Raw genomic sequence first — 14,034 nt, 5'->3', positions numbered from 1 at the left:
CCTGACAAACAGTAGCTACAAGAAGCTAGCAATTATTAAGCACTTTCCATACCCCACTAACTGTGTTCTCAGGGTGTTACATGCTCTCTCTATATTAAAGACTTTAATCCTTACCACACCCTTCAAGGTACGTACTTTTATTATCCCCATTTTACAAATGAAAAACTGAGGTTTAGAAAGACTAAGTAACTTTCCCCAGTTACAGAAATGCTAAGTGGGGGAATCTGCGCTTCCATCCATTATGCTCTTCTGTGATCTGGAATAATAAAGCACACAGTGAATATCATAGTAAGAGGGGAATAATACCTACCATCTAGCCAAGGAAATATAGAGTTCTAGAACAGAGAGGCCCAGGGAAGAGTTCCTAGAGAAAGATGCATCTAAGCTCAAACCTAGACCGGGCAAGGGAGGTGACTAGATTAACAGAGAGTGAAGTACCCTGCTTGCTTTTTCTTCATAATATTTATCACCACCTGATTTTATTTATAAATATAAATAGATATTAATATATAATAGTTCCTCATAAATAAATAATATTCCTCAAGGTCAGGAACTTTGTCCCTTTAGTTTATTATATCCCCAGTGCCTAGAACAGAGCCTCAATAAATACTTACTAAATGAAAGAGGAACAGTAGAAGTTTTGAATATGGTGGCAGTTTTAAATTTTGAAAAGATATGTATCACATATATGTGATAAAACCAAAGCTTTAACTTTATTGTGGCAAGTTCTTACCCTTCAGTGAAACTTTTAAATGGTTGATTTTCTTTGGCAGAGCAAGAATATGATCCTGGACCAAGCCTTTAAGTATATAACAGAATTGAAAAGGCAAAACGATGAACTCCTGCTTAATGGAGGAAACAATGAACAAGGTAAAGATTTTAAGATTCTTACTTTCTGTTGTTTTTTCAACGTTCAGGCCTTTGTGTCACAGTGCAACTTATATTAGGATACAGAAGGCTTTTTTGCCCCAGTTCATTAAGATCATGCATTGGGTGGGCCTGTGAGAATAGTGTTGCAAATAAATTCAACCTAGTTGACCTCTTTTCCCCCTTCTTTGAGCAACTCTAACCTTGTAGGCATACACAATTTTGATTTTTTACTCTTCTTGTACTTCATGTTTGCTAAACTCATGATGCAAATAATACTGGATCATGATGCAAATAATACTGGATCTCCTTCCTTCCAGGTGGATCTTCCAGCTAGGGGAATCCCATAAGAGGATGCAGCGGGAGTCCTGCTCAGTGTAACTTAAAACAGATAAAGATATGCCTGTGCCAGGACTTAACTAGGAGTTAACTCCGAAGGCCAAAACATTCAGTTCATAATTGTTTATACTGCGTGTAATGTGTACGTGAGACTGCCTGGTCATTTAATAACATTTGATTTTTAGAGGTGACTTTTTTATGCTATCAGATGAGTTCTCGTTTCACATTTGCATTGGAGAGAAGGTTTCCTTGTAACAGCTAAAAAGAAAAATGAGGATCTCCTGTGACAACTCAGTAGGTCACCTTAAAAGGAGACAAACCTCAGAATTTGCTGATGTGGGAGCAATGCTGGGCTGTGTTTATTGTAAGAAGTGCTGGAAAGCACATCCAGAAGGTCGGCATTCTGAATTCTTGTTTACTTTCAGTTAGCTGACAACTTACCCCTCCCCTCAGTCAGCTGTCTTTTATGGTCCAGGTCCTGTTTTATGATGCTGTCAAGCAATTAGATACATAATCAATATTTGGTAACCATTTTGAGGCACCCACAAAAGGGATAGTAAGGCTAGAGTGATGTATAGACTTTTCTAATGAGGGCTCCTCTGGTTTCACAGTCCAGCAGCTGAGGCAATCTAGTTACCCTAGGGAAAGGGGAAACTTGAAGAAATACAAGTTGCAGGCGGTTCAGGAAGAGCTGAACAGCCAGGCCAGGGGTTGGGGCAGCACCCGAGGCCCCTTAAGTCCGACCGTGTTGTCATCGCGGTCATGATCCTTTCTTTGGTTCTGTTATGTATCTGCTCTCTCTTCTTTTCCCAGCAGCTTCCTCCACATACTCACTGTCCACATGACAGTCTTGCACAGTGGCCACAGCAGTGCTCTTGGGAGTCAGGCCCACCTGGGTTTGAGCCTTGACTTCCTTTGCTCACTCAGTACCTTTGGCCAGTTACTTAACCTCTCCGAGTGTCAGTTTCCCTGTCTTAAAATGAGGATAATCATAGCATCTATCTAGTCGACTTTAGGCAAATTATATAGCTACTCTGAACCTGTTTCTTACAGCTAAAAGTGATGATGACAAAGGTGTTTGTCCCATCTCGTGGTTGTTATGAGGATTAAAAGAGATAACACAGGTAAAGCACTTAAAGCGCAGCACAAGAGTAAATGCTTGATAAGTGTTACCTGTTGTTGTTGTTGTTATTATTATTATCATTAAATGAGACAGTGAATGAAAAGCATCAGGCATAGAGTGAGTGCACAATAAGTGAGAACCATCTTCTTTATTATTTGGTCCATGATAATTGTCCTTTAATTTCTAATGTCCATAGCACATTGGCATCTTTCTTCTGTGGCTCTTTCTTTAAATAGCTGAGAAAAACAGTCTGATAGTCTCAGCTCTTCCTTGTTGGAACAGAACTTGTTACTTCAGGCTACCTCATAAGGTACTGGCCTTGAGGATCGGCTGCCTTTGGCGGAGGGAATGGGGGAGAATACCTACTATGGCACGGCAGGTGGGGATGTACAGGGTCACAGAGCGTACTTACCAACAGCCAAGGCTGACCCTTAGTATCCATGGTTGAGGCTGTCTCCTTTAAAACAGTGTAGGGCATCACGGACATCTTCATTACTCACTAGCATACACACATTGGCCCTACCAAGGAAAAAGCAAGTTTCACTGGTGGTCCTTTCTTCAGCACTCTCCCGTCTTACTTCTTACATGTTCTGCTTGGTCTCTGTCGTTTCAAAGGGTAAGATAGAAACCAGTTTAAAGCCATTTATAAAAGAGACTGTCGGGAGTTCCCTGGTGGCCTAGTGGTTAGGATTCTGGGCTTTCACTGCCGTGGTCCCAGGTTAAGTCCCTTGTTGGGGAACTGAGATCCTGCAAGTCATGCAGAGGGGCCAAAAAAAAAAAAAAAAAAAAAACTCTCTGTTACCACCATAAAGTAATGTTAGTTATTGCAACATTTAAATGCTATTATATTGATATTCAGTGTTATTTTCCTAGCATGTTACCATGACATCAGTATGTCTTTCCTTGCTGCCCTATTTTGAATTTTGGAATTTTGAGATTTCTACATTGTGAGTAATTTCTGACCTTTGAATTGTTGACCTTTAAAGATACATACTTTTCAAAGGATTAGGATAGAGATTTGAGATACCATTCTAAAAAGAAGAAAGAACTTATATTAGAAAAGAGCTGAAGATTCTCAATTGAGGTATTTAGAATGCTAAAATTAGTATTCAGTAGTTTAGTATACAGCTGTTTCTTAAATTATTATAAATATTGACACTTAGAGGTAATTTTTTCATTTTTGTTTTTGATATTGTAGCTGAAGAAATTAAAAAGCTACGTAAACAACTGGAAGAAATTCAAAAAGAAAATGGCCGATATATTGAATTACTGAAAGCAAATGACATATGTTTATATGACGACCCCACGATCCACTGGAAAGGAAATCTTAAAAACTCAAAGGTCTCTGTTGTTATTCCCAGTGACCAGGTTCAAAAGAATATCATTGTTTATTCCAGCGGGAGTCAGCCTGGTGGAAATAGCCAGGGAACAGCTGTTCAGGGGATAACCTTTAACGTTGGGCATAATTTACAGAAGCAAACTGCCAATGTGGTACCAGTACAGAGGACTTGCAATCTTGTGACTCCTGTGTCTATTTCTGGAGTTTACCCTTCTGAAAACAAGCCATGGCATCAGACCACGGTTTCTGCATTGGCTGCCAACCAGCCTGTTCCTCTTTGTCTTCCTGCTACCATTTCTGCTCAAAATATTCTTGAGGTTTCCACCTCCGAAAGCGAGTCGAGTGTGCTTGGTGCCAGCAGTGGCTCACTGATGACTGTCCCTGTCGGGCCTGTACCACCCCAGCATCATTCATTGCACACATGTCTAAAGGATCAAAATTCTTCTGAAAATAAGAATGGGCAAGAGAGCCCCAAATTATTGAAGAAAACAGTCCCTTGTGCCACAAGCATCTCCTCCAGCTGCTCAGCAACTGCCACTAAAGGACACCAAGGAAGCAAGTCCTGCCTGGGCGTACAGGAGTGCAGAAGTGACTTTCAAACCACCTCTGTTGTTTCCGTTACCACGACAGTCTGCTCCCCGCCTCCAAGATCTGCAGGTGATTCTTGTCCAGCGAGCATTAGCAAGGGTGCAGACTTGACAAGTGTTACTGCGGTGGTGGCCCCGTCTGCCCCTGGAGGAGGGGAGACCACCACCCCTGTGAGCACCCTTTCTGCAAACCCTGTGGACAGTGGTTGGACTCTTTCTTGTTCTTTGCCTTCTTCAGCTGTTAGTGCTTCAGATTTGAAAAACATTAATAGCCTTACCCGAATTTCCTCAGCTGGAAACACGCAGACGACGTGGACTACTTTGCAACTGGCGGGAAACACTATTCAGCCCTTAAGCCAGACACCATCTTCTGCTGTGACTCCGGTATTAAATGAGTCTGGTACTAGCCCCACCACGGCCAACCACAGTAGATGTGTGGCTACAGGCGTCAACTTGAATAATTCCTTTCCAGCAGATGGGCAGCCAGTTGAGCAAGTAGTTGTAACCTTGCCTTCTTGTCCATCTTTACCTATGCAGTCACTGATTGCCCAGCCACAAGTTAAATCTCAGCCTCCAAAAAGTATCCTTCCATTGAATTCAGCAATGCAAGTGATTCAGATGGCTCAGCCGGTTGGGTCGGCTGTTAACGCAGCTCCTGCTAATCAAAACGTTATCATTCTTCAGCCACCCAGCACCACCCCGTGCCCAGCAATGATGAGGGCAGAGGTTCCCAACCAAACAGTAGGTCAACAGATAGTAATCATACAGGCAACTAATCAGAACCCTTTGCCACTCCTCTCCGCTCCACCTCCTGGTTCTGTTCGGCTCCCTGTCAATGGAGCCAGTGCTATCATAGGGTCTAACAATTCAGTGCAAAATGTTTTGACCCCACAGAGTTTTGGAGGAAAGCACCTTGTCCACATATTACCAAGACCTTCATCTTTATCAGCATCTAATTCAACACAGACTTTTTCTGTAACCATGTCAAACCAACAACAGCCTCAAACGATTTCTTTAAATGGACAGCTCTTTGCTTTGCAGCCTGTGATGTCTTCATCAGGAACTACAAGTCAAACCCCTATGCAAATTATTCAACCCACCACCAGCGAAGATCCAAATACCAACGTTGCCCTGAATACATTTGGCGCTTTGGCCAGCCTCAATCAAAGCATATCGCAGATGGCTGGGCAAAGCTGTGTACAACTGTCTGTTAGCCAGCCTGCCAATCCTCAAACTGCTGCAAATAGTCAAACCACCCCAGCGAACTGTGTTGCATTAACAACAGCTGTAGCATCTCCCATGACAACGGAGAATTCAGCCACACTACCCAGTACGTATAATCTAGTGACTACTCCCTCAATGAACACTGTAGCTTGTTTGCCTAACATGAAGCCCAAAAGGCTGAATAAGAAGCCGAGTGTCAAGAAACACGTAGCCACTAATAAGTCAGCCTGCACCCTGAATCCAGCCAGAGACGTGGGTAAGTTAGACTGCCCGAGCACCGAAGGCTCCACAGAGCCATCGTGTAATGATGGACTCCTGGACAGCCTCCCTGGTGTGTTACCATCGGTCACTATGTCCCAGGTAAATAGTGTGAGTGTTTCTGGCTCACATTCTTTGGATGTTCTGAATTCTGAATCAGTGATACCTGAGTCCATACCCAAATCTAAGTCAGCAGAAGAGTCTAGCTCATCCTCCCAAGAATCTGTAACAAGTGAACATTTTACAATGGCCCCAGCAAAATCCAAAGATTCTCTCCCCGTTTTGCAACGAGAGACATCTCAGGATAAGCCAGCAGCTAGTTTGGCATTGCCAGCTGCTGCCAAATCCTGCACTTCAGCCAACGTGTTGATTTCGTCTGCGAACGATCCCCACGTTTTGGTTTCTCAGGTTTCTGATTTGTCGTCTGCCACGAGCACTGCAAGTACTGACTGTGTTTCTGAGGTAGAAGTCATTGCTGAACCTTGCAGGGCTGAGCAAGGTTCATCAGCTACAGTGCACACCACAGGTCTCTTAAAGGGGCAGGGTTTAACTGCACTGCTCTCTGGTCTTGCTAAAGAAAAAGACCCTCAGAAATCACCTCTTTCAGTCCAGGTGGACCATCCTGACTTTTCTTCAGAAAATTCTAAAATAGTCCATTCAAGTGTTGATTTACATCCCAAACAGGAGCTATTACTGATGAGCAGTGAGGACAGAGATCCAGGACAGCATCATTCCTGCATCTCTGATCAGGAGGTTATTAATGGTTCTTTGCTCACCAGTAGGCAGGCTGACTCCCCCATGTCAACCAGCTCTGGCAGTAGTCGTAGTTTCTCAGTTGCATCCATGCTTCCTGAAACAACTAGAGAGGATGTCACCAGCAGTGCAACGACTAATACGTGTGACAGCTGTACCTTTGTAGAGCAAACTGATATAGTTGCTCTTGCAGCAAGAGCTATTTTTGACCAGGAGAACCTTGAGAAGGGAAGAGCTGGTGCCCAGGCTGATATAAGGGAAGTTCCTTCAAAGCCTTCCGAAGCATCCTCTTTAGAGGGAGACCAGCCTTTCAAAACCCAGATATCTAAAGAGAATGGCCCAGGGCAGGCAGAAGCGACACCAAATGAATTTAATTCTCAGGAGTCAATTGAAGCAACTGTGGGTCGGCCCCTTGAAAAACCAAGTTGTTCTATAGGGATGAAAACATCAAATGCCTCTTTACAGGTTTCGACTTCTCAGCCACCAAGCATCACCAGTTTAAGTGTGAACAATCTTATCCATCAGACCAGCATCAGCCATCCTCTGGTCAGCTGCGCTGGTTTAGCCCAGACTTCAGAGCCAACAGCTGTTCCTGCCACGGTTAATCTGACGGTTTCATCTAGCTCCTATGGCAGTCAGCCTCCTGGCCCATCTCTGATGACCGAATACTCCCAAGAACAGCTCAGTACTATGGCCGGTACCATACCAAATCCACAGATTCAAGAGCCACTCTTAAAGCCAAGTCACGAAAGCCGCAAAAACTCTGCTAAGCGTGCTGTCCAAGATGACCTTTTACTGTCTTCAGCTAAACGTCAAAAGCATTGTCAGCCGGCTCCCCTCCGGCTTGAAGGTCTGTCCCTGATGAGCCGAACTCCAGACAGCATTTCCGATCAAACTCAAATGATGGTTAGTCAGATCCCTCCCAACTCGTCAAACTCAGTTGTGCCTATTAGCAACCCAGCACATGGAGACGGCCTTACGCGGTTATTCCCACCTGGTAACAACTTTGTGGCCCCTGCCTTGAGGCAAACTGAGGTTCAGTGCAATTCGCAGCCTTCCGTGGCTGAGCAGCAGCAAACGCAGGCCAGCCAACATCTGCAGGCCCTGCAGCAGCATGTGCCAGCTCAGGGGGCGCCTCACCTGCATAGTAACCATCTCTACTTGAAGCAGCAGCAGCAGCAGGCGGGGCAGTTAAGAGAGAGGCATCACTTATACCAGCTGCAGCATCACGCACCTCACGCAGAGAGCTCTGTCCACGCTCAGCCCCACGTCCACCAACAGAGAACCCTGCAACAGGAAGTCCAGATGCAGAAAAAGAGGACTCTTGTCCAGGGCACTCAGGCCTCTCAGCTTCCTCTACAACCCAAGCACCATGGAACTGACCAATCCCGACCCAAGAGCGGTCAGCCACACCCCCACCATCAGCAGATGCAGCAACAGATGCAGCAACACTTTGGAAGCTCCCAGCCAGAGAAGAGTCGTGAAAATCCTTCCACAAGCCGCAGTCACCATAACCATCTCAGTCAAGACATCATGCACCAGCAGGAGGTGGGAAGCCGGCAGCAAGGTGCGGGGCTTTCTTCTGAACACGTATCTGGGCATAATCCAATGCAGAGGCTTCTGACATCAAGAGGCATAGAGCAGCAAATGGTGTCCCAACCGAGTATCGTGACGAGACCTTCAGACATGACTTGTACTCCACACAGGCCAGAGAGAAATAGAGTTTCAAGTTACTCTGCGGAGGCACTCATTGGAAAGACATCTTCCAACTCAGAGCAGAGGATGGGTATATCGATTCAGGGTTCCAGAATTTCAGATCAGCTTGAAATGAGAAGCTACCTTGATGTTCCCAGAAATAAGAGTTTGGCCATTCATAATATGCAGGGTCGTGTGGACCATACTGTTACCTCAGATATCCGCCTTTCTGACTGTCAGACATTTAAGCCAAGCGGAGCCAGTCAGCAGCCCCAGAGTAATTTTGAAGTACAGTCTTCAAGAAATAATGAAATAGGTAACCCTGTGTCATCCTTGAGGAGTATGCAGTCCCAGGCCTTTCGAATTAGTCAAAACCCTGGTCCACCACCAATTGACCGCCAAAAGAGATTACCTTACCCACCAGTTCAGAGCATCCCAACAGGAAATGCTGTCCCACCAAGGGACAGTGAAAATACATGTCACCAAAGTTTCATGCAGAGTTTACTTGCCCCTCACCTGGGTGATCAGGTCATTGGGAGCCAGAGATCACTGCCAGAGCATCAGAGGAATACACAGTGTGGTCCCTCCTCTGCAATCGAATATAATTGTCCCCCAACTCATGAAAGTGTCCATATTAGAAGAGAGAGTGAGAGTCAGAATAGGGAGAGTTGTGACATGTCCCTGGGTGCAATTAACACCAGGAACAGCACTTTGAATATTCCGTTTTCGAGTTCTTCTTCCTCAGGAGATATTCAAGGTCGAAACACAAGTCCCAACGTTTCTGTACAGAAGTCCAATCCCATGAGGATTACTGACAGTCACGGGACCAAGGGCCACATGAACCCTCCAGTCACAACCAACATGCATGGGGTTGCAAGGCCAGGTTTGCTGCATCCGTCTGTGTCTCACGGAAATGCTGACCAAGGGCCTCCTGTACGTCAAACTAGTTCTTCAGTTCCCCAGCGATCAAGGCATCCCTTGCAGGACAGCAGCGGTTCCAAAATTCGTCAACCTGAAAGGAATCGCTCTGGAAACCAAAGACACAGTAATGTCTTTGATCCAAGTCTTCCCCATCTTCCTCTGTCTACTAGTGGCAGTATGATTCTCGGACGCCAACAACCCGCTACAGAAAAGAGAGGAAGTATTGTTCGTTTCATGCCCGATGGCCCACAAGTACCTAATGATAATTCAGCGCCTGACCAGCATACACTATCACAAAATTTTGGTTTTCCGTTTATTCCTGAGGGTGGCATGAATCCACCAATAAATGCGAATACTTCTTTCATTCCACAGGTTACTCAGCCTAGTGCCACTCGAACTCCAGCCCTCATCCCTGTAGATCCCCAAAATACTCTCCCCTCCTTCTATCCCCCGTACTCTCCTGCTCATCCTACACTGTCCAATGATATTTCAATCCCCTATTTTTCTAATCAAATGTTCTCGAATCCTAGCACAGAGAAGGTAAACAGTGGAAGTTTGAATAACCGATTTGGATCAATTTTATCTCCTCCCAGACCTGTTGGTTTTGCTCAACCAAGTTTTCCTCTTCTCCCTGACATGCCCCCAATGCACATGACCAACTCTCACTTATCCAATTTTAATATGACATCTTTGTTTCCAGAAATAGCTACAGCTCTCCCTGACGGCTCAGCAATGTCACCTTTGCTTACGATAGCAAACTCCTCTGCCTCGGACTCTTCCAAGCAGTCCTCAAACAGACCTGCCCACAACATAAGCCATATTTTAGGTCATGATTGCAGTTCAGCTGTTTAAATACTGACTGACTGTACATAAATGTAATGGGTGAGATTACAAATGTATTTGTGTGTGTATTCACACATGTGCACAGGAAGAGAGAGAGTGTGTGAGTGTATCTCCTTGTGTTTGTATAATCAATTGTCAGTTATCTTCTGAATGTAAGGAAGCCGTGTCAGAGATGAGGCAAATACTGGGTCGTCGAAAACAAATTATCTTTCATTTTTAACTGCATGGTGTACTTTTTAAATTTTCCAAGCAGATTTATATTTTCAAGTTTGATCTGTAATCTGACATTCCCTAGATATTAATCGGCTGGAAGTTGAGGGAGATCATCTTGGTGTGTCCTGGGTGGTAGGAAGGAACCTAGATTTTAAACTTGATCGTTGATAATTTGTAAAATAGTTGAGCTGATTGAGTTGCTTTCCAAAAATACAGACAGTTCGATGTAACACAATGGCTCATAACCAAGTACGGGCCAGTGTCAGCATCTAGAACAGTTTCTTACCCATGGCAGGTGTTGAATTAATGTAGAATGAATGTCCATGATTCAAGTCAAGCAGTTAGCAAATAAATGAGTTGTTTAATCAACCTGTGTTCCCAAGGTTTGGTTTAGGTAGAGGCTTCTTTCTTAATTATAACGATTCATAAATTATCTGAATGTCATGTCTTGTTCTCCAAATTAGGGAGCCATGTTATCCTTTAATGTGCCAAGATCCTGTAAAAGCAAAGGTCTTCCTTAAACAAGTAGCCTTAAAAGTGGAAAGCTAAAAAGCAGAGTACATAGATGTTCTCCATTTTGTACTTGCATTTTGCATCAGGCCATAAGGATAAAAGCAGTTGTATTGTGGAGTTTTGCATGTGTTCAGTTAAAGATTGTTTGATCCATTGAGTTTTGTTGTAGAATTCTCTTCTATTTATTTGATCTTGAAATAAGTTCTTTTATATTTGTTTAATCATTAGGGACTGATCAGTAAATAGCGTGTTTGGAATCTACACAGTTATTTGAGCCTTACTTTTAAAATATTTCTGAACAGAGTCTTAAGCTCTGTCAGTATTTTCATTACTGATATTTATATTTAAAATATGGCATTGTATATTGCATTATTACCCTTCATAGTAGAATTACAATGAGAAGATGAATTTGTTCATTATTTTTCCTGATGGTAGATGTGAAATGGTGCTTCAAAACCTTGTCTTTGCATATGTCCATGTGTGTGAGCGTGTGTGTACTCGGACATAGATTTTAAAGTATAAACTGGCTCTTTAAAAATAGGCCTGCCACCTGAAAATGAGGAATTGGGACCTGAGACCCGCTGAAGTGTAGAAGAACTTGATGTAGCGTTTTTTAAAAGCCCCACTGAAGTTAATAATGAATTTTAAAAATATATTCAAAATTCATGAATTGAATTTTGAAAATTTAATTAAAAATTAAGAAAACATATGTACTCACATTCTCAAGCCCATTAATTTTCGTTGTTGTTATAGTCTGCCAAAAATGGGATGGAGTGGGAGATATAAACTGTTCTGTCTACTCTGTTACCAAAGTGAACCCACGGACCAGAATTTTGTGTTTTTTTCCTTAAAAAAAACCTCCTAAGGCTTGGTTAGAGCAGTTAACTCCAGTGAATACCTCTATTAAAGACTCAGCAAAAGGGTCATCTGTGCCTCTTCAACTGTTCTCACCAAATTTTCCCGTCTCTTCCTGCTGCCAGCTGAGGCAGCCTCCTGGGGGCAAAAAAAAAAAAAGAAAAATGTATTTTCTCCCTTCAAAACGCTCGCGGGGAGGAATAGGAGAGCATCGTGAATTAGTTACTTAAACAAGACAGCAGATAAACACAGTAGTCAATTGAGAAAAAATATGTGAGGTTTATAACTTAAAAAAAAAACTAACTGGGGCTTCCCTGGTGGTGCAGTGGTTGAGGGTCCGCCTGCCGATGCAGGGGACGCGGGTTCATGCCCCGGTCCGGGAGGATCCCACGTTCCGCGGAGCGGCTGGGCCCGTGAGCCATGGCCGCTGAGCCTGTGCGTCCGGAACCTGTGCTCAACAACGGGAGAGGCCACAACAGTGAGAGGCCCGCGTACCGCAAAAGAAAAAAAGAAAAAAAAACAACAACAACTGAGTTTTAAGCTTTAACATTCAAGTTTTTCTTTGTTCTTGAAAGGTCCAGTCTGCTAATTGCAAGGACTGGTTTCAATGTGTTCAGCTATTCATTCTCCCTCCCTCCCTTCCTCCCTCTCTCTTCCTTACCTTGTCTTTCTCTCTCTGTCTCCCCCTCCTCCTCCTGTACCCGCCAACACACACACAGTGGCTGTTGAGTTCTGAAGAACTGGGGACTGTTAGAATTGGAACTAAGGTAACAGGCTAAGAAGAAGCTCGATTTGAACATTCAGTGGAAAGGCCCCAAGCCTGGTACTTGCAGATATTTCTCTGTTGCCTCGATTGTATTTTTCTGCTCAGCTCTGTTCAGAGATAGCATTTACATTCCTCAGAGCTTTCATTCCAGGAATATAACACTTTGATCCCGAAAGAGTCTCTACCCGCTAAGTAAGGCTTATTTGACCATTGGAGGAAAAATATGACCATCTGCAAATAATTTGGCTCTTGCTTACATATAGCTCTAATTATCTTACAGACATGTATGTATGTATGTAAGAGATCATTTTATACACAAACTCAATTCTGAAAGTGTTCAGAGCACAGTAATCTTACTTGATTTATAAGCACGAGTATATGAGATTTTTTTTTTTTTTTTTTTTTCAGTACGCGGGCCTCTCACTGTTGTGGCCTCTCCCATTGCGGAGCACAGGCTCCGGACGTGCAGGCCCAGCGGCCATGGCTCACGGGCCCAGCCGCTCCACGGCACGTGGGATCCTCCCAGACCGGGGCACGAACCCGTGTCCCCTGCATCAGCAGGCGAACTCTCAACCACTGCGCCACCAGGGAAGCCCGAGTATATGAGATTTACCAGCAGTATTAAGTATTTGATAATTAGAGCTACATGATCTGGGGGAGGAAATTTATTATTTAATATCTAACGAGCTCTGGATATAATTTTGGCAAAGGAATGGCAGAGAACATAGTCAATTTTTGTTATAGTAAATTTAATGTTATTCATGGCTTGCTAATATATGTCTATAGAATGTAAATCCATTTCCACAGATAAATTTGTAATTTCTAGAAATACACTAACAGGTAGGAGTCATGTGAGAGTCATGGATTAAATTGTTTCTCTCTCTTGTAGTGTTATTGAATCACATAGAATCAGTTTCAGAAAGTGGTTGATTCCTCTAGACATTTTACACAGCAACTTCTGATGAGGTGAAAATTTTCAGATTTCTCATCATGTAAAAACTTCTAATGTGTCAATCATGGATAAAAGAAATCAACTTTGATGTCATTTCTTTTTTTTTTTTTTTTTTTGGTACATACAGATTGTTTCGGGGTGTTTTATACTGCTCCAGGAAGTTTATTTTTATTTTAAGACCTTTGGGGTGTACCAGAGGTGGCACCCTTTTTCTAAGTAAGGAATGCAAATTCCAGAGTGATCATGCTTTATAAAATGTAATGTATCAGAACTTTGGGGAGAGAAGGACGAGGAAGGAATGTTCTTTTTCAGTGATTTTCAGTCACATATCAGGGTGAACTGCAATGAGGATCAACTTTTAAAAATCAGGCTTCTTAATATACAAAATTATTTAAACATTTTAAAGATAATTCATTTGCCTTGCTCTTGCCTTCTAACATTGGCCATTTCATGGAGAGGCTAAGATTTATACTCCAAAAAAATGTAGAAATACATTTTAATGGGAGTGAAGTTTTTAAAATTTGAGAAAGGGTAAAGACTCACTAATATGCATCTTCTTAGCTTTATCATTCCTTTGATACATGAGTACTTAGGCTCTTATTTTCTTCCGTCTGCTCCATGTCAAACAGGTGGCAGGGAATCTGGTCATTTCCTCAGAAGGATGATTACTCCTCTGCCTTGAAACATTTATTGAGTCCAGTGTCTATTGGATAGGTGTGTGATAGGGACTCATACTTCCAAATCAGTGATTCCCAAATGCCTGCCTTTGGAAACCATTATATCTCC

The 14,034-nt window shown here is 43.2% G+C and overlaps 1 protein-coding gene across 1 annotated transcript; it reads left to right on the top strand.

The window, feature by feature from the left end:
* The first annotated feature begins 663 nt into the window (after positions 1-663).
* LOC309962347 (basic helix-loop-helix domain-containing protein USF3-like) lies at positions 664-11,947 on the top strand. The gene is made up of 2 exons (XM_082840135.1): positions 664-870; positions 3,528-11,947. The coding sequence occupies exons 1-2, from the start codon at positions 753-755 to the stop codon at positions 9,956-9,958; spliced, it is 6,549 nt and encodes a 2,182-aa protein (XP_082696261.1). The 5' UTR covers positions 664-752; the 3' UTR covers positions 9,959-11,947.
* Positions 11,948-14,034: the final 2,087 nt, after the last annotated feature.

The sequence above is a fragment of the Leucopleurus acutus genome (assembly GCF_964270905.1).
Source record: "Leucopleurus acutus genome assembly, chromosome: 5".
NCBI lineage: Eukaryota > Metazoa > Chordata > Mammalia > Artiodactyla > Delphinidae > Leucopleurus > Leucopleurus acutus.
This window is presented reverse-complemented; position numbering and strand designations above follow the sequence as displayed.

Excerpts from the sequence above, each read along its gene's own strand:
- LOC309962347 (XM_082840135.1), top strand. The coding sequence starts at position 753 with ATGGTTGATTTTCTTTGGCAGAGCAAGAATATGATCCTGGACCAAGCC. Across the intron at positions 871-3,527 it reads TGGAGGAAACAATGAACAAG|CTGAAGAAATTAAAAAGCTA; the intron begins GTAAAGATTTTA and ends TTGATATTGTAG.